We start from the raw sequence: 20,574 nt of genomic DNA on the forward strand, positions 1-20,574 counted from the left end.
GCAGAACAGCCAGAATAAGAGAGGATCTGGCCAAGTCTGGGCGGGTGCCGTTGACACAGCGCAGTCTGCATTCGCTGCAGTTTTCAGGACTGTCACAAACAAAACCTGTCTTGGTTAAAGCATTTTTCTTTGAGTTGCTTTGAGTTCATGAGCTTCAGGAACTTTGAGTTCATGTTTTCCCCAGGCTCCTGTTGGGTCTTCTTCCTGTTGACGGGGCCATCAGTTCAGAATCTGCCAGTTAAGTGACTTGGCAAAGGGGCTATACACATCCTACCTGTGGCACATGCCCAGGAACAGCAACACAGGCAAGGGGGTGTTTTGTGCATGCCCGAACCACTCTTCACAGCTGCACCTCATCCAAAGCATTTCCAGAGCTGCACCTCTCCCAGCTCTGAATAGTCTGAAAAACTGTTTCTAAGCGGGGTTACCAGTCACCAGTGCCCTTCTCAGAAAAGTCCAGCTTTTCAAAACAGTCAAGAAATCCACACCACCTTCCACCCACCCTGACAGCAGGCAGGGCTGCACCCTGCCAGGGCTTTCCAATAGGTTCAGCACTGAAGAGCAAAGCAGTAATTCATCACAGCAATCCAGCCCTTTACTTTTGAAAACGCTGCTCAGAACTGCAAACTATTCATGCAAATCCACCCCAACACATCCCACCCCCTCTTCAAGTGGGAGGAATTTTAACAGTTTGTTCTGTTTCTTGGGGATTTAGTATTTCTTTGCAACATTCCTCAGCAGTCTACTGCACCTCTTCCCTGAAGCTGGAGCTGCATCAGTGCACGCAGGGGCAGGGGAAGAGCATGTGGGGACCAAGGCTTGTCAGGGCAGGGCTGCAGCACCGTTTTGCCGTGTGCAATCAAGAGCCTGCCTCTCACAGCAGTTCTCCCATCATTTTAACCACTGAATCGCTCCCAAATTCTGCCTTCAACAAGACTGAGTTATGCCACCCCCGAAGGCAGGGGGACCCAGCACAAATGCAGTGCAGGTGCTGTGAGGAACAGCAAGCAGAGCAAAATGGGATCTGATCCAATCTGATAGTGTGCACACAGCGTCTGATTTCCACTTATACTTAATATTTGCAATAAAGTAGAATTTAGGATACTCCTAACATACTGTCCAGTTCACCATATAGAAAACTTGTATTTATGTGGAGATTTCAGGATCATATTGCTGATCAGGGAAACAGCAGAAGATGCAGACTGTATTGACATAATTTTATTTATAATTAACAGGAACTTCTGAAATATTAGATAACAGCTTGAGGCACAAAGCATGTCTACTTCTTAGTCCCAAAAGCGGTCTGAAATCAAATCGCCTCACTGATGCCCTTGCAGTTTGCTCTCTACTTCTGAGGAATATGAGAGGGTCAAAGGCTTGATTGCACAGTGGAATCCAAGCTGATTTTTAAATTATTTTGGTTGCCTAAGTCTAGCACAGGTATTCCTGTGCAGAATGGAGTAAAACCTCCTGCCCTTTATGTCTAAATGTCTCAGACTACGAGGCTGCCACCCTTCCACCGTCCACTCTGGTCCTTTCACCGTTACGTTTTTCTGAGTGCTGGCACTACACCAGCGTAGCAAATAAGTGTCATGGCTTGTACAGTAACTCCCCATCTTGGGTTTCAAAGTTGTATCAAAGTCCTCTACAACTGAAAATGCTTTTTGCTGGTAAGTTGCAGTTAAATGTACCACAGTACGTGGAGAATTGTTAAGTATTCACCAAGCTGGTCTATACCATGCACCAACATCTGAAACAGCATTCTGAGATTTTTTTAACAAAATTAGGCTACTTTGGGCAAGGTGCAAAGACTCTGCTGTGAAAACCAAGCTTCCACCTGGAACGTTTTCAGTGTCTTACCTTTCTTTTTTCTTGAGAAGAGTGTGCACACCTCTGCAACTACTTACCACATCAGTGTACAAACACACCACGGAGCTGCGGAATGCTATTCTGCAGGTGGTTGCAGGAACTAAATTTTTACATGAGTTCAAAATGAGACAAATTCTTAGAAGAAAGCTCCACTGAATTTTATGAGATGTGTGGATAATGCCATTACCTCCGAGGTCCCAGAGTCACACATTGCTGGAAAGGTGGGCTTGTGTTCTGCAGAACTGCAACATCCGCTTGCTCTGAGCTCTGCTTCTATGGCAGTATCCCACACTGGTCACTTTTGAAGACAGTTGTTGGATTAGACAGGATTTTGGCAAGGCTGATTTTGACTTTGTCAGAAAACCTGCCAGCATGCATGTTAACTCAAATATTCAAAGTAGAACAATTTATTAACAACAACATTTTACAACAGTGTTTTCTCTTCAACTAAGCTTCAAGATGCATGTGGAACTTGCAGGTAAAGGAGTAACTGGGTGTAGAAGACTTACAGATCATTTAAAGCATGCCCATTTCACAGCAGCTGCTTTCAGACTGATCACAGTCAGCTGGCCTGCCTGTTTAAGAAACCAAACCACTTAACTACAGGTGCTTCTTAAATTGATTTCCTAATAAAAATGAAATTTTAGGGACTGTACTCATCTGAATATCATGCAAAGATCTGAAAAGGGTAAATACAAGTAGATTACACCCGAGTGATGGGATTGTAAATTCAAGCTGCACTAAGCTGGTATCAACAAAGCAGTACATGTGCATATGGCACCCCAAGTGTTCTTTGATGATATTGCATTCGAAAGGTGTGTGGCTTTGGTAGAAGAAAAAGCAACTGGGTAAAGACAATTCCATGCTCAATGTGTCTCTGTACAGTTTATTTTACAGGAGATGAGATGAGCACTGTGGTGGTGCATATAAACTTGCAGAACAATATAGGAAAATACAGTTTAACCATATGAAATTGTTTTACAGTAAGACAGAAAAATTATGTATAGGAAATGCCTTCAACACTGAAGGACAAGATCCACAGCTGACATAAAGTAGCTTCCACCGAACTCTGCCAGTTTACCCGAGCTGAAGATCTGCCCCTTAAATCTTTTCTGCGTTCAACTTCATAAGTTCAGTAAGTGATTCCTTCATGTATCCTTATGGAACAAAAGCCATCCTATAATTTGCACAATGATCCAAGATTTACTAGTTACCCAGACAGAGGCTGCATGATACATAAACTATTTAAGGGGTCTATTCAGCCAAAATTTATGGAGAGTTATAAAATTTTGCTTAAACATCTTTAAAAATAAGTCATTAGTACTGGCAAAAGACAACTTTCCTAGAAATTTAGAAATATTTAGCAAAAGTTACACAAAAAGGACCAAATAAGCAACTTTATTTTAGTAGAAAACTCTGTTTTAGTGTATGGTGATCTGGCCCTCCTTTGAATCCCTGCTGTTAGAATGTCTGCAAAACTGTTCGGTGGATTTTTCACAGTCTTGGGCTGCCAAAAGAAAGGAAACCATCTAAGGAGGAGAAGAAAATATTTGTCCAATACTAGTACCTGCTTTTTTCATAATGGATAGAGGTTGCTGTCCCTAAAGAGTGTTTTTGACCTGCTGGAGTAAAAGAGTGGTAAATGGACATCCAAATTCCTTAGGCTATTCTGAAAATCTCAGCCATCACATCAAAAAACTCCAAAGGAACAAGGGATTTCAGGTCAAGCGTTCCCAAATTCAAATTACTCAGATTGTCACGTCATGCAGATATGAGATCCTCGAAGTCACTATTTTGGAAGCTTTAGACTTCCAGTACCAGAAAATTTCTTTTCAGCAACTGCTTTAAAAAAAAAAAAAAAGTCAAGTTTTTTTATTTTACACAATAAAGGCCTACTTAGGCCCCAAATGCCACTTACTCAACTGTTTTTATGCAGAATTCCCTGCTTATTCTACGGAGACCCCTATACTGAAGGATGTGTCAGAAGATTAGGTTAGCAATGCTCCTTCAATGCAGTTGCTTTTAAGTCTAACATTTCCTACTCCATTTTCAGCATTGAGAATTTAGGATGACTGTGCTGGACAGTAAATGATCAGTGAGACAAAGGCAGGTCTACTTGATATGTGGATGTCCTAGAAGAGTGCACAAGGAAGGAGGGTTGAGAATCCTGCACAGATCTGTGCATACTGGCTGCTCCTGAGTTTTGGAAATTTGTAGGGTGAACCTCTGTATTTTACATGCTTGTAGCAGATACAATTTAAAGAGGCACTTCAAGGGGAACTACTAGCAGAATTTTAGTAGGGTTGTGATACAAGCCATTACTCAGTTACTTGTTAAATCAGTAGCCCTGAAAGACTGCATATATTCAAAATTATAGTCTTGTCCACTCACTGAACCTGAATACAGCAGCTGAAAAGCTTTTGTTCTGAATATCCACTGAGTTTGTCTCTTACGACACACCTGAAATAGTTCAACTTAATGTAAGTTGAGGGAATTAAATTTGAATGTTTCAAATTTATATATTTTTTCTGTAATTATTATGCAGTTAACCTAAGACTTATTTTTTATTGGTCTATGAAAGATTTTATCCATGTGCAATTCTTAGAATCAGATGCATCATTAGGCACAAAAGGTTTTTGCCTTGAGGAATGCATGGGATTAGAAATTTAAGTCAAATTGTGCTATGTGTTGGTCCCTTCAGAAAAAATGTCCAGGAAGAAAAAATAAACTGTGACTAGCACAAAAAGGAGTCATTGCACTTCCAAACCCGGTGGCTGATAAGAAAAATCCAAAACAAAAACCAAACTAACCCCTCCAAAAAGCATGCACTTACCACTCTCAGAAAATATCCAAAAGCATGAAGTTTGGTCAGCACATTAAAGCAACAGAGATGTTCTATGAAAATTCAAAATTAAACAAAAGATTCTGAAAACTGGTGTACCTCAGTAATGGAGGGTTGGCTACAGTAACAATGAAGAGGAAAAAAATAAGAATTGAAAGATGCACATTTATATGAATAAGATCTACTATAAGACAAAGTAATGAATATTATTTATACAATAGCGCTTCTCAGGAAAAGACAAGGATTTGCTGACAGGAAAGACTTCATCACCATTATGCAACAAAAAGACTGTGTGCTCCAAGCTCCTGGACGATACCTGCACGCAAGGCTTGACACGTCTCTGCCTGACTTACAGTCAGTTCAGTGCAAGGGTGCAGGACATCACAATGCTGCCAAATGCCAAAAGCCATTCTGTAGTCACCAGTGTGGCGTTGCCACATACCGGTCTCCTGCTGGCACAACCAGATGCTAGTTGGAGAGCCCTGTATCAAGCCATAGATACAAGGGAACATTTCATCACTGATTTTCACGTGCTAAGCAGAATTTGGAAAGCGATGAGCCTGTTACTGGACCGGTCAGGGTCTGAGGGAGATGAGTGCCTCGTGTTGGGAAGCTCAAATGCCACTAGGGAAGCTAAATATTTTCCTGCCCTATGTGTCTGTTTTTAATTTGGATCTGCCTGTCACTATTGCCCACCTGGTTAAGTTAAACGTGAGCAGCAGGCTCCTCTGGTAGAATGTCAGACACCTCTGCTGTGCAAAGAAGGATGCCTGCCAGCCGTTCCCTACCACTGTACAAGTACAGGAGGAATGCCCACACAGGAAGAACCATTCACAGCAACGCTTCCGCAACCTCTGGGACCTCATTCTCCTATTTCAACACAAGCTGGGTAACAAAAATCCTACAGACTTTCCAGAAAGGTCTGTGATCAGGAAAGCTCATTCTTTTGAAAACTGCCTTTTTGACACTATCTTTTGAAGACCTAGTTCTCGCAAAGCGGAAATGTAAGGGTGACCAGGACTGCCTCCAGGACACCAGACTCTGACTGCCATCTCTGGGGACAGACCCAGCAGGCTGCACTAGTGCAAAAGAGCACACTAGCTACTATAAAATAGCAAATATGTTTTCAATTCAGAAGGAAACAATCAATTGATCACACCAAGAAGTCACATCTACTCATTCCAGGGGGACCTTCAAGGTGCTGGTCTGGATTTCTTAAGGTGCTTGATAGTGAAGGACCCACCTGGGTAAGCAGTGCTCTTTTTCTCCCTGTGTGTGACTGAAGGAATAGATGGGCAGAGCTACTTTTAAACTTAATTTTGGATTTGGGTTTTTACAGCTGCATCAGAAGCTGAGCTGTAGGCCCATGCTCTAGAGCTGCGCTCCTACCGCAGCCTGATACAGGGTCACTTGTGGAGCTGCTGGGAACTGCACGTATAGCAGGCAGGTCTTATACATTAAGTATTTGAGGTTCTAATTTCTTAATGTTTACCTTATACATGTACTCAATGACTAAGGAAAAAAGAGGCCTGTGCATTTCTATTTGTTAGCCTGATTTTCAAAGTCTCTTATCACCTACATGCTCCCTGTTGTGTTCCAAGAAATCTCTGAGTGCCGAGCACTTCCAAAGAGCAGGTGAAGTGCACATTTCTACAGAAAGAACCTAACTTGCAGCAAACATTTAACTAATGACATTAAAAACAGGGACAAATGTAAAGAGGTTCTGGGAAGGTCTGAGAAATTATGACTGCTACTGAGCATGTAAAAGTTTCCTGTGAATGCTTTACAGAAAATTCCTGTTAAGAAAAAAAAAAATCAAAAAAACCCAAAGCAGTGATCTGAGTGCAGTTCACTGTCACAAGACAGCTACACACACTGAAATTACAGCATGGGGCTGTCAGTTAAACCAAAAGCAGCTCATTCTGCAGCACAAAACTGCACAGATGCATAAAGGGTGAAGAGAACCAGAGCACAAGTTTGCATGCTGCCTGGTATGCACGAAAGGAAGAACGATTTCAGTGTTTACTGTAACTGTGCAACACGAGGGGGAGCACAGCTACCCCACAGCAGCTCAGGCAGGGCTGCAGAAGGGGAAGAGTATTCTAGAAACATAACAGTGACTTCCATATGACTTTCACTGCTGTTACACTATTTTAACATTAAAAAAAAAATTAAAGCCATCTCTAAAGATCTCAGTGTCAAAGAATGAAATAACATTCCTATAAGGGAACAACTGAAGTCTTTCAAAAGATGTTCAACACATAGAAGTGATGAAGAAATGTGAGTTACAGACATGAGTGAATCTGGAGCAGATTGGAAATCTGAAAATTAGGCCTTTTTGGATGTCGCTTTGTGAAAGCAACTGGAGTCTTGCCAGTGATGGGAGAAAAGTGCACTTGGCCCACATAGTGAAGGACCCGTTGCTTTCAGCTCATTAACTCCAACAGGGAACAGCCAACAGCACTGGATCCAGAATGAGTTCTGTTAGGAAATAAGCTGAAAGAATACCTCAGAGAAAGACTTCCAACAAGGACTTTCTATTGAGTAAACTGTGCCAGAAGATGGCTTTGAAGACATAGGTGGGCTGGTATGGATGATGAATAAAATGTTCTCATTCTGTACAGTAGCTAAGGTTACAGCTGGTAAGCACCTCACCAGCTCTGGCACTGGAGTCAGGACACCCAATGGATTCAGAGCCATAGGAATTCATGAAACCCTTGAGCTCAGACAAAGGCCAAGAGGCTCTGGCTGAAGCAGAGATCGCCAGGGAACCAGAGTCTTGACAGCACGAGACAAGTATGTGACAGCATCGCTTAGACAAAGAGGGAGCTCTGCAGGAGCGGCAGGACTCCTGAAACACAGACCTGGGCAAGCAGAGCTACCAGATAAGAACCAGAGGCACATTCCCACTAATTGTACCTCTTCAGGTGAAAGCAAACAGCTCTGTGACCACAGAGCCATATGAAGATGTAAGACAGCCTTGTCACTCAACAAAAAAAAGACCGATACCTGTAGTGACTAAAATAGTAAAAGCCCACCTGCCAGATGAAACAAGATAACCCTTAAGCTCAGTACCTATGGAGGCAAGAGACTTACTTTGCTATTCCTATTAATTGTTTGTTGTAATTCCAATTAATTGTCCTAATTAATTGTCCCATTGCAGCAGCATCATGCTTTTCATATGCTAGCTCTTTTAACATAACACGAAGCTTGATCTTGCTCTGGAGAAGAAGCTGTTTAGGATGAGCATGAGGAAAGACTGGGTTCAACTGCATTTTTGCAACTCAATAGAAGATGAATAGAGCAATGCTGAAACTCCCAAAGTTACCTTGTTAGGAACAAACACGAGGGCAGGCGGTCATGCTTCCCTTCAAACATGCCACTACCTTCTTTGAAGATGCCGTCTGTTCAGAAGCACAGGGGCTCCAGCACTCCCTGACTTCTAAGGCATCACACTGTCCAGGATCCATGAGGCAGAGAAGTGAATGAGCCAGGTAACACTGATCCCACTGTCTGTAGTGTCGTATCACAAGGGAATATCATCTTTTGCAGGAAATAAACTGGAAACTGTCTACAAGCAACAGCAAAACTTCCCTAACACTTCCACCGATGACAGATGAAAGTCTTGTTGTAGAGGAAGCATCTCACCCATTGCAGAGCAGCACCGCTGGAGAGCTTGCTGGGCCTGGTAAAGATTAACAGCCAGGTACAAGTGCTCTCCTCAGATTATCGAAGTGCAAAAGAGGTACAGACTCCATCAAGAGAATTATTGTTCTGTGCAGCTCACGCATTCCTGCAACATTTCAAATGGACCAAAAACTAGAAGTAGGAAAACTGTCTGGAAATAAAACAAAAGGGAAAAGAAATTTACCAGAAAATACAGCAGAGAATTGAGAGCAGCTTAAATACACCTTAGTTGAGGAACCAAAATACATTTCAGTCCTCAGAGAAACCTGTGCTAATGGACAGTATTTCCAGACCAAAATAGGTCTTTTTATTTTTAGGTCTTGTTATTTTTAACAAACATCTTTAAAGAAATAGGAAAAATAAAGTGTAGTTGATAACAGATTATTTCAGGTATTTATTAAGGAGAATACTGTATAAAGTGCACAACTAGCTTGGTTTTGCAATCAAAACAAGAATGTGGTGAGGTGTCGCCAAGATTGCTCATTTTAATTTACAATTCAGCTTAGAATACAGGGGTCAACCTGAGCTGCAGCTCTTAAGTACTCCAGTTATTTTTGGCCATTGAAGTTTTGAAAGCTCACCTGCATCTGTGGTTTAAAAAAAAAAAAAAAAGTGCCTGTCCTCCAAAGTGCATGGTAGAGATAGGAAAAGTATACATTGGTATGCCAAAAAAATTAATAGGACAGAGAGTGAATCAATAGGGAGACTGAAAAAGAGAGATCATCACAAAACTTCCCTGCTTGAGCAGCAGAAGAGGAGTCTAAGGGAAGTGTATGTGCTCTAACTGAGCTCAAGGACCATGCGACGCTCAGGCAAACAATGTTTCATTTGTATTGCAATGGTCTTTGCAGGAACTTAGGAGAGACTCACATAGCAGTGTGATGGATGCTTCCAACACCAAGAATAAAATAGTAGTCACAAATTCAGAAATGTGTAATGGAAGTGCAGTACGGGAGGTGTCACACCAGGAACAGTGATCCTGAGCATGCAGTGGTCATGGCATTGCCCCTGCCAACGTGCAAAGGTCTCTAAAGGTTAATGATGCACAGAGAAGTGGGTTGTGGAGGCATTTGTAAGATAGGAACAAATCTATACTGGTAAAGAGATGGTTGAGAACAATAGGAAAATGCAACAGAATTCAGTTTGAAATAACAAACCAGAAAAATAATAACTGCAGCGATATTAAAAATGTGTTTCAGATAAGACTTCTCTGTCTCAGTTTGTATTTGTAAAGGGGAATATTAAAAATTCTCAATGATCGAATCACAGCACTTTGAGGCTGGTGAACAAAAAGCTTGAATAGAACCAAAGAAGGACGCAGTTTTGGTGCTGGGGAAAAAAGGATGGTAACAATGAGATAAAGTGGAGCATAACTGTGGATCAAATGAAATAGTACGGTTTGGGAAATTGTAGATAACAACACAGTAAACGCTGAGTAAAGGCCACAGTGGTGAGAATCAAGGTTTCTGCTGGATCTAAAGCAAGAATCTTAAGAATCTTGGCATTGTATGAAATGCTGAAAAACATATTAACAGCAACACTGAATAATCAATCAGAAATAACAGCAGGAGAAGAAAATGAATATCTTTTCAAAACCAGTCTCCAAACTACGTAACACTATGTGCCAAGAGCAGTGTTGAATTTTTGGTAGTTTGCAGTAAGGGTAACAAAGGAAAAACCTAAGGTTAAGAATCTGATGGTGCAGAAGTGCTGGGCACCTACATCTACATTTAATGCAATCTAGCATCACAGATTCATGGCACCTTTGAAAATCAGGCTCTAAAAAGATAAACTCCACAATTTGGCTGGACAAACTTGGTAATTAAAGATACCTAAAGGCTGTGATATTCACCTGAAGGAACCAACAAAGGGCAATTTAAACCTGGATCCCAAATAAAATGTTAGAGGACTGTCTTTAAGGAGATTCTGCGAGAAAACATCTTGCATAAGCAGGAAAGGTTTTGAACATCTCATTTATTCCTTGGTATATAACCTCTTTCTGTCATTGAGGGCACTCAGACAGCTAATGAGGTAGGTATAGCACGACCAAGTCTTTCCTGATAAATAACGGTGATGGTAACACTTTCAACCTTATTGATTGGCCTAGGACAGAAATAATGATGATAATGGGTTTATGTTATCCCTGAGAGGGAGTATAAAACAGGAAGAAGAGGAGTCTTCTCCATAGAGTTTGGGAGAAGGGCCATCACTTCACTGCCATGGTGGGAAACTGCTCTATGAAATAAATGTATTCGCACAACATTGCTGCGAGATATGTGTGTTTTATAGATGGGGAGCCAGAAAAGTTAATTGACTTGCCTGTGGCCACGAAAGCAGTCAGTGACAGACCTGGGATTCATGATCAGGACTTCCTTGCCTCCTGCATCATGTTCAAACAGTTATCTACTTGCTGGCCAGAGGCTCACTGCATGGTTGTTCTAACATACAGTATAAAGATAGTCATGCAAGGGATGTAGCACAAAGTCACTGAAGAACAGAGCTCTCTCTGTACCAGAAAGCAGATTTCTTCTGGAAGCTGCGTGCAATTGGGAACCTCTGGTGGGAAGCACACATCTGGTTTCTTCACCCTGGAATGTCTGGTGCTTAAGGCTTAGCACAATGAGGACCATTTTAATGACTAAATGTAACAGAGATAGCCTGTACAGGCATAAATTACAAGGTGTCTGGTAGTGGAACAACCTTTTCCCTACGCTCTTCTGACCCTTAAAAAACAAACATTAGCCTGGTTAATTCAGTGGACTCATCACATACAACTACAGATCAGTCTATATTTCCATGTCCACAGGTCGGATATCTCCAGTTTTGTGTTCTTTTACCCACAGTTCCCTGTCTTTGGCAGGATCCACTTTCCGAAGCAACTGATCCACGAGCTCTACTGTCTAAAACGAACAAAACAAGAATCAAAATGTCAAGGGCGCATTTCAAGCACAGACAGTCATTGCTCTGAAGCGTAGAGCAGCTATGGGACGCCTACGTTGCATTTGCAGACAAGTGAGAACTGCACGTACGCGAGACTCGGTGGACAACAGCCAGATCTGAATGTGAAGCCTCATAGCGGGAAGCAGAGAAGAGGCAGACTTTTAACGTCAAGCAGAGACAGGCTTCCTATGCCAGGCATTGGCCAGTCAGTCTCTGACTCCTGTCCTCCAATCTGTACCTTACACCAAATACAACCATGTACTGAGGTCAGCATACATCCCCCCTATTTTAATACTTCAAAACTAGCCAGGTTTTTAATAAGAAAAAAATATATACACCCTTCCCCAACAGTGAAACTATCTACCATCTTCCTTGCAAGTATACATGACCTCAAGGAGTAGGGCATCATGCTGGGAGAGCTAATAATGGCGCATGCTGGCCAAATGTAATTCAATTCATTGTGTCTCCCCCAGCAAAAAGCTGTGATCCAGCAGTATGAAATGTACCCAGGATCAGGGAGCAGGACTATAAGGTGGCAGTACAGTACTGCTGCAAACTAACAAGCTGACCACATACACTTTTCATATCTCCTTCACATCTCCATCACAGGTCAGCCAGATCAGGATAGGGACCGTTCTGCTCAGCTGAAGTGCAGTAAAGACCAAAGGGACGGAACAAAAAGCAGACTTACACTTTGGTTGAACATGTCTGTCTCATGCCGCAGCTGTGTATACTGGCAAAGATGCTGCCGAATCATCTCCACCCTTTCAACTTCTAGTCTCTCAAGCTCCTGGACACGAAGAAAAACAAGTCCATATTTTTCTTGGAAGCTGAGCTTGAAGGCCCAGAGAAAGGATGACGGTTGCCAAAAGGTTGCCAGTCAGTGTGATACTACCTCAGGGTCATGCTTTGGAGCTGAACTCTGTGGTTGCACATTCCTCTGATTTGCAAAGGATCAGAGACAGCAAGCAACAGAATTCACTTCAGCCTGAGCCTAACAACAGAAATGAAGGTCGAAACCTTTCCAAAACAGACAACCAAGGCAGAGAGAGGAGCTACTGTCTTCAGGGACGCTGCAAGCAAGAGGGAATCTGTTTCCTGCAAGAAGCTTTGCATGCTTTGTTGCTAGCTCCAGAAGTTACAGTGATTCCTTGGGGAAGCAGGAGACTGTTGGGGTGCATGGCTCAGAGGGCCTGACTGCCCTCGGTCTAACCAGACACCTGTAAGAGCAGTTTTATCTGTTCACCAGATTATGATCTGGGACAAGTCTCCACCTCACTCAGCTGGCAGTAAGCAGACGCCAGCAACGCTTTAGTTGAAAAGGCAGGTGACTTCTAACTTTCCTCCTGATTTTTTCTGCCTCCCTCTTCTCCTGGATTCTGATATTATACCCCAAAATCTGCATTTAGTCCCTCCTTGTCCATCTGAGTGGCAGCAGTGGAAGCAGCATGCTATGGAAGTCTGCCTTTAAAAACATACACTGTAATGGACTTCGCTGTTTCGCTAGAAAGCTCTGTATTCACAGGAACATCAATGGGGCCAGATCTTAAAAAACCTGCCGTCAGAGGGCACTTCTGGTGTCCACTTACTGGGCATCATGGTGGAGTGCAACCTGAACATGTACAAGAAGGCAGGCTGCTACACTGCCTTCCCTGTGCTACCTGCAATTTGTTAAATGTCTTTTGGGAAACAGATCCTTTGTTACAGCACAAAAATCCCAGGTGGCAGACTATCTGCCTGGGGAGGAAGAAGAGCAAAGGAGCTTATGGTATGGACAGGACTGAAATAGACTGAGCTCCTATTGCTGTTGCCGGTTGATGTACTGCCCTTATGGAAAAAATGGCCCACTTTGAACTCAGACTCCCTTACTTAGGGCACAGATGCGCAGGACCAGAATGCAGAACTCGGCGTGCTAGTGCTGGTAAGCACACCATACACAGAACGTGCATTGTATCTGCAGCAGACGCTTCAGGCAGGAAGGTACGCAAGGAAACACAAATCTTCAGACCTTGACTCTCTCGACTTTGTGCTGCATATGAACTAATCTGTATCTGAGCTGATCAGATGCAGACTGTTTTTCAATTTAGATTTTATATTCATGTATACCAAGACTTACCTGCCAATGCTTCTCAGCGTGAGTTTCACAACTGACAAACCTGCTGTGCAGCCTGCAGGCTATGACTTCCCTCTTGAGCTAGAGCACTAGAGCACTTCCGAGCTGTACTTCTCCAGGAGCAAATATGCAGCTAACATATACCTGGCCGTATGTGGACACAGTGGCACTGACGGTCAGTGGCATTTGCATCAGTGAGAAACCACCAGTGAAGGTGAGAGGAGAATCAGATTCCTTATGTGTAGAACAGCCAACTTTTTCTCTCTTGTTCTGCTTTTGGGAAGATATCTGCCTCCTGCTTTTCCACTCATCCATCTGCCTTTATTTATTTACTGCAGTTTAAATATTGCACTGACACACTTCCAAATGCTGAGCAATTTATTACCCTGCTTCTTATTAGGATGAGTTTACAGTTTTGTGTTTGTCCAATGAGAAAAACACATGCAAAAGACATTTTTATTTCCGACTTTTGAAAGCAACTGGCTGTTGTCCAGAAGGGCTCTAAGGAATGACATGAGGGAGGAGCCCTAAAGCCACAGTACAGGTATGTCAAGGAATACAGCACATCAAAGCTGTATCTTGGCATCTTGGTGACTAACCCCAAAGGTATACTCCCTTAGGGTAAATACTGTAAGCTGTGTTATCTTCAGGGAAACAGAACAATAGGCAATTAAAGCATGCCTCTTCTGAGCTGGCATCCTGAAGAAATTGTAAAATCATGGAATAAAAAAATTCATTAATGTATAAATGGATTCAGTGATTTATCACGTTTTTCCATGTCTTCCTTGTGCATTACTTCATCCTTCCTGGGGACAATTCCAGCGTTCTGGCCCCTAAGCAGCCCTGAACTGGTTTAATGCCTTCTGCAAAGAAACAATTATTTCTTCCTTCCCCTAACGATATGAGTTTTTCTTAGAACTGAGAACGGGAAATACAATAGGAGATTTATCACCCAATTTTTCCCACTGCTTTGCGCTGTAACTAGCTGTGAGTGATGAATGTTGTACGCTATTACAATTTTGCAATGTTATACATGTAAGATGCTACACAGAGTTACATACCAGAGTGGTGGTCACCATTTCCTCAAACCACTTGGACTGGGCTTGATTGTAAAGATCCACGCAGCGCATCAGGTCATCTCCTGAAAAGTTCAAGATAGCAACACATTAGTCTTCTCTAGCCAGTGTTACGGAGCTTAGAAGGAAATTGCACTTCAGGTTTTGTAGACAGACCCAGAGGGTTTGAAGGTCAGTCCTGGTGGAGCTAAAGGCAGTTCTGTTACATGGTATTTGTTAGGTGCAACAAAATTTCAACAAAATGCACGCACTTGATGTGTGGTAAAAGATGAAGCGATTAGGGTGAGAAAGAGTGAGGGGGAAAGACAAAATTTTAAAAAGGAAAATATGAGCATTAAGTAATATTTTACAAAATTCCCAGAACTATGAAAACAAGTTACTTCTGTTAAAAAAAAAATGGTCATAGACAGAAAGTTGTATCTGAAAAACAAAATAATTAAAATGGGAAATCAATAATAAAGAGTTATTGAGCTGCAGGGTAGCACTCTGTAGGTGAGACTGCATTCTAAGATAGGTCTGTTTAAAACGGGAGTGAAGCATCAGGCTCAAGCTGTCTGAGATCAAGGGACACTTATTTGCAACCTCAACCCAGTCGCACACTTATGCATTCTCCAGCCTCTGAAGATGCCCAATTCCAGTTGATCTCTGGCTTCCTCCTGTGTTCAGGGCAGTAACAGAGTAAGCTGCAATTATTTCACTTTTTCCTTTGTCGCAGGACTCTGCTCTGACAGAGGGGGAAAGGTGGGTGGAAAATCTGGAAAGGATGTCCCAGAGATTATCGCTTTCCAGCTAGTAAATTATCTTTCTTCTTTAAATGAGGCTCAGTTACGATTTCCCTAACGGTTTGATGCCTAGGTCCAGGCATCAAATTCATCCTGGTCTTTTAGGTGCAAAAAGGTCTTTAATATCTAAACCGGGGACGAGTCAAGCTTTAAGAACAGGACTCCATGCACCAAACAAGTGTCAAAGAAGTAAATGCATCTGGAAGTCTCTCACGGACTTAGAACTTGGGGTGGCAACCAAACTCTACGAAGAAACCAGGATTCAGGGCTTAAAGCTCAGCAATAAGCTTATCCACCCAGACGGGGGATGCCTAGTCTGACATGACAAGTCTGAACTAATGGCTCCCACACTCCAGGAGGCTCCTCGGGAGCTATCTGACTTGGGGTTACCCTCCGCCCACCCGAGTGAATCTGAGCCACTGTACAGCCGTGAAACACATGAACTGGGAGCAGAAAGCAACACCACTGCTTTGTTATCAGTAACCGGTGGGATCGTAGAAGGGGTCTGGTCTAGAGCTCTCTAGTCTGATCATCCTCTTGGCGCAGGTCTCATTTCAAAGCTAGATCACTACACCCTGCTGCTGTGCACATCGCAAGCGCCCCAGCTGGGCTGCTGGGCAGCACTACCTGCAGAGGGATGGAGCAAGTCCTCCCCTGCCGCACACCGTAACAGTGGCACAAAGTGGGGGAGAGTGATGGGGAGACTCACACCAAACTCTGGGTTACTCCCATCTGATCTGCAGCTCTCCCTTGCTTGTTCCATAAGTATCTATTACAATTAATTTCTGAGGACCCAAGAGAACACAGAGAAGCTGTGAATTTGCAGACAGATAAAGAGCATCTCTCATGGAGCTTCCTGTCACTAACACGTAACTTTTGTTTCTCCTCTAATGTTGCCTATACACACGGTCACACTGTGAATGACTCTTCTCAGTCTCCTCAAAACCCAGACAGGCTATCCTGAAGTTTAAAAGCTTCAGAACTACGAAGGACCACTCTGCCAAGGAATGGACCTATGAAGGGATGAACCATGGAAGCCCTAGTTAAAACATATTTTCAGTGAAGGTACTAACAGAGCTGCACATATCAGCTTTGCAAATCACAAGAAAGACAGTTCCTGATGGATCCTGTAAAAGTGGCTTGAGCCTCTGTAAAACATGCATAGGTCACATCAAGTAGCTGTGTCCTAGTACAGTGTAGAACACACTACTATATCCTCAGTATCCCTTAACAGAAATAATTTTAATCACTGAGTAGCAGTGGAAAAAAGACAGAAAGTTCACTTTCAAGGAAAAAGACAGTAATAGGAAGCATAATAGGCACTCACACAGTTGTGGATGACTGTGATTTAGGAAAGAACCAAGGAAGAAACTATGATTTAAGGAAGAAACATCCTCAGCTGAGCTTCTTCGAATCTGACTTTGAAAGTTTCAAAAACATTCAGTTATCTCAGCACATTTTCACAAAACAAATGACAATTCACCATCCTTTTACTGTTCTCACCCCAATTATCAAAATCATCATTTTGTGACATCTGACTTGGAAAAACTGGGCTTGTTTCTTGAGAGGATTTAATACCACACAGATCTGTAGCACAGTTCACTTTGACTTTGTAGCTACAATATTAAAAAACAAGAAACACGTGGGTGGATGAGCAGTTGCGTCCCATCTTGTTTCTGCCATCCGTGGGGCTGCACTCGCCTCCAGCCGCTGACAGACACAGGTACTCACCCGCCTGAGTAGACTTCCGTCTCGCCTTCTTAATTTCCTCTTCTGTCTTGTTGCTGAGCTTCACCTCTAGCTGCTGCGTTTTCATTTCCAGATCCTTCTGTCTCTCTGTCAAGGCTTTCCGGGCCTTGGAGTAAATAAAGAAGAGTCACATGTTTTAGAGGAAAAGAGCTGCCAGCTGCCTTCAGCCATCTATGACTCCTTCACACAAGTATTTGTCAGTAAGAAGTCAGGGACTCTGCATAAAACTGGGTCCTAACTGGGATTCAAGTTCTTAGGACACCATGTGGTGTTCAAAGAAGTGTCCTATCACCATATAGAAGTTGTCACCAACAAATCGCAAATGCATCTGAACTCTTCATAGGTTCTTAGAAAGGCACAGTACAAAAGGCATCATCAGACTTTCATGTTTCCTAGTAACTTTCTCACTATTTCTGGAAGAAAGGGGAGCTGGAGCTTTTTCTAAATGTCTTAATCAGCATCAGCAAGACACCTCTTCCATTTGCTTTTCTTAGGATCTAAATTGTTGAAAGAATTTCAAGTACCTTACAAAATTTATTTTTAAGTACCTTCTGGATTCAGTATACACTTACCAGAAACTAACAATAGGAACTTTTGGACTTATTTCAGAAAAACTAGTTCAGGTTCATGACAACAGTAGTTCTTACTGTAGAAATCAAGAACCTGAGACCTGGTTACAACTGATTATTTAAATTACTTTACTTTAAAGTTCTTCAGGCTTTTAAAATCTGATTTATCAGTATCATTACTGAACATATACAGGCAAATTAGGAAAGTGTCTTAACAAATAAACATCATTACCACATATACATGCTGTCACCTCATTTGCTGAAGTTGCCTAAATACCTAAAATTAAAATTACTTGTTTTGCATGGACTTGTTATAAAATAGGTCACATTTGTTCTTTATCCAGTTATAGTGTTTAAAACTAAGTTTGGATGATTATATTTTGTTAGCACCTTGCAGTTTTCTACAGTCACACCAGCCTGCAAGTTACAACGCTCTTGAGGCATTACTTGAATTTTTTTCAGTTTGCAGTTTTAAAGACCCTGTGCTTGGCTTGGCAGGTCGCAAGAGGGAGCTGCAGGAAAGCAATGTGGTGAGAAGCTGTGTGCTTCCCCAGGCACACTGCAGACCCAGCGTTTCCCTTTTTTATTCCCTCTCCTCAAGGCTATTCTAATTCATTCTTTTCAATATCCCTACTGAGTACTGTATTTCTTTGCAGGTATGACTGTGAAGAACTTACTGTTTTGCAGAAAAATGCCTTCCCTGCATACACACCATCTAATAACCTTGCGTATCCTGCATCAATTCTGTCACTGGGCGAACTTTCTCATGTTAACTCTGATCTTTAATGAAAGCCCAAACAACCTTCTGGGTTGACTGAGCATGATATTTTCCTTTCCAACTTACACCCAAGAGCAAACCGCATGAGGATACCATTTGGCATAAACGTCTTGGCAGCCGAGGCATGGGTATCCCGTTTCCTGCCAGCTGCTGGTAAGAGCGTACTTTTTGTGGGTATAACTCTCCCTAAATCACAACCTCAGCTACCTCCTGGATGTTCATGTTGAAACAGCCCCTGATACTAGGGTGCTGCTGCTGTTTGGGTTTTTCAGGTGAGGATGTTTCCTGTGAGGCACAGAAAACGGGAACTGGGAGAGGGTTTGTGACTTGCCGTGCCAGGTTTGAGCTGCCTTCCTTGGCCACCTGCTTTTGGCCACTGCATGAGAGGATACTGAGCCAGGTGCACCTTTGGCCTGACCTTGCTGCTATTCTAAGGCAAGGTTTTTTAAATTTTGAGGGCAATAGATGTGAATTCCAGATGCACATGAGCAAGGAGTATTTTCACCAAATGTATTAGAAATATATTGTCCCAAATTGGGAAGGGGAGGATGAAACAAAAAGCCAGTTCAGCGGTAACGCATTAGCCCTGCCTGTAGCTCCCAGTTTCCCAAATCTCAGCTAAGCAGCAAACCACGTCAGGGGCCTGGCAAAGCATAACTAACAGCAGAAAGCACTCAACAGAAACCTTTGCAGTTCTTTGTGGCAGAACAGAAACTTTTCATGGGGCAGCTCCTTTTCTGTCCAAACCAGCAGTATCTCATAAACTCTCCAATTTGTTCTCTCTCCCACCTTTTCAACTGCTGCATAGCGGCTGGCCAGATGCTTCCGTAAGTCTGCAATATGGTGGTCACACTTCTTCATGTCTTTCTTAAAGTTCTCTCTGAAGTTGAGCAGGGGTTTCTCTACCTCGCTCTGAAGCTGGTAATGAAAACAAAGGAAGAAATGGCAATAATGAGGAGCCGGGCTCCTGGCTCTTCTGCTGAGCAGAGCTCAGGACAGAGAGGAAACAATACAAACACTGCAGCCAAAGGCAATGTCATACAGCAACAATTCTCTTCCCCAAGAGAGCTCTGAGTGAAGCTACTGCAAAACTTAGAGCTCTTCGCAGGACAGCTCTGTTAAGGGCGTATTTACTGAAGAGAGCAAAAGGACAGAAATCTTGTCTTCCTCTCTCCCTGTTAAATCATCTCTCTCTTCTTACGTGTAAGATCCAACTGCAGGCAATATCCAGAGCACTACTTGAGGTGCTCTGATTCTGGCCTAACTGATGCAACTTGCTTTAAAAAAACAAGTAGACAAACTTAAGCCACTAACACTGGCTGCAATAAGGTGAGTCGGTGGACTGTGGTGACACGTCTGCGTTTCCTGTATAGCGAGAAGAGATCCAATAAGGGCACACTTTATTTATTTCTGTCAAGTATAAGGGAGCCTAAAGAGAAGTCTGAGTATTTAGTTGAAACTCTTTAAGTAGTGGCAAGAAACCACTGAAATGAACTCAGGAGAGATCCATCAAGACTGCACAAGTGACTGATCTCTTACAAGCAGGACTTGACAGCCAGTAATACTCAACTCTGACAGAGTTTGTATCATATTGCTCTTTGGCCTTCTGATACAGTTTTGACATCTAGAAAATGTACTCTGAAGGGATACAGATATTTCACCTCCCCAGAAGAAACCAAATACTTCTTTTCTATTGTCCCTCCTGCAGGGATGCTGGACTCCATGAATGCAGGCGAGTTGGGTCCGTAATCTCCTAACATGGCCTACAGTGGAGCAGTATCAAATAGTCCCTGAAAGCAAGTATTTTCGGCCTTTCTCCAGTGCTATTTTAATGGAGAAGGAAACTTCAGTCAAGCTCAGTACAGCCTTTTAATGGAGAGAGGCTACAAAGACAGCCAAGGCCCTACAGCACACATCCTAAAGAGGTTAAACAAGCCTAAAGCAGAGCTTGTTTAGGCAGATGAAGACTGGCACCATGGTGATCTAGTAGGGCCTACAGCTATCTGAAGGTCAGCTGCAAGGGTAACAGAGCCAAATTCTTCTGTAGGGCCAGGCAATGTCACAACAGACAATTGAGCTTTGGGAGGTTCAGGTTGAATATAATTTAAAAAAAAAAACAAAAAAACCAAAAAAAACCCAACAGAATGGTAGCTGGGCACTGGAACAGGT

The 20,574-nt window shown here is 42.7% G+C and overlaps 1 protein-coding gene across 3 annotated transcripts in view; it reads right to left on the reverse strand.

The window, feature by feature from the left end:
* Positions 1 to 2,734: 2,734 nt before the first annotated feature.
* GAS7 (growth arrest specific 7) overlaps positions 2,735 to 20,574 on the reverse strand; it is a 108,329-nt gene continuing 90,489 nt past the window's right edge. For 2 of the 3 annotated variants that reach the window (XM_075518733.1, XM_075518731.1), the window contains exons 10-14: positions 19,195 to 19,323; positions 17,041 to 17,164; positions 14,513 to 14,592; positions 12,030 to 12,128; positions 9,006 to 11,298 (exon numbers count right to left, since the gene is read on the reverse strand). In XM_075518733.1, the coding sequence (XP_075374848.1) occupies positions 11,185 to 11,298; positions 12,030 to 12,128; positions 14,513 to 14,592; positions 17,041 to 17,164; positions 19,195 to 19,323 (546 nt within the window). In that variant the 3' untranslated portion in view covers positions 9,006 to 11,184. Of the gene's footprint in view, positions 3,377 to 9,005; positions 11,299 to 12,029; positions 12,129 to 14,512; positions 14,593 to 17,040; positions 17,165 to 19,194; positions 19,324 to 20,574 lie in introns of those variants that run through there. The other variant, XM_075518732.1, reaches the window with a different exon arrangement.

Source organism: Mycteria americana, chromosome 16 (genome assembly GCF_035582795.1).
Source record: "Mycteria americana isolate JAX WOST 10 ecotype Jacksonville Zoo and Gardens chromosome 16, USCA_MyAme_1.0, whole genome shotgun sequence".
Lineage (NCBI taxonomy): Eukaryota > Metazoa > Chordata > Aves > Ciconiiformes > Ciconiidae > Mycteria > Mycteria americana.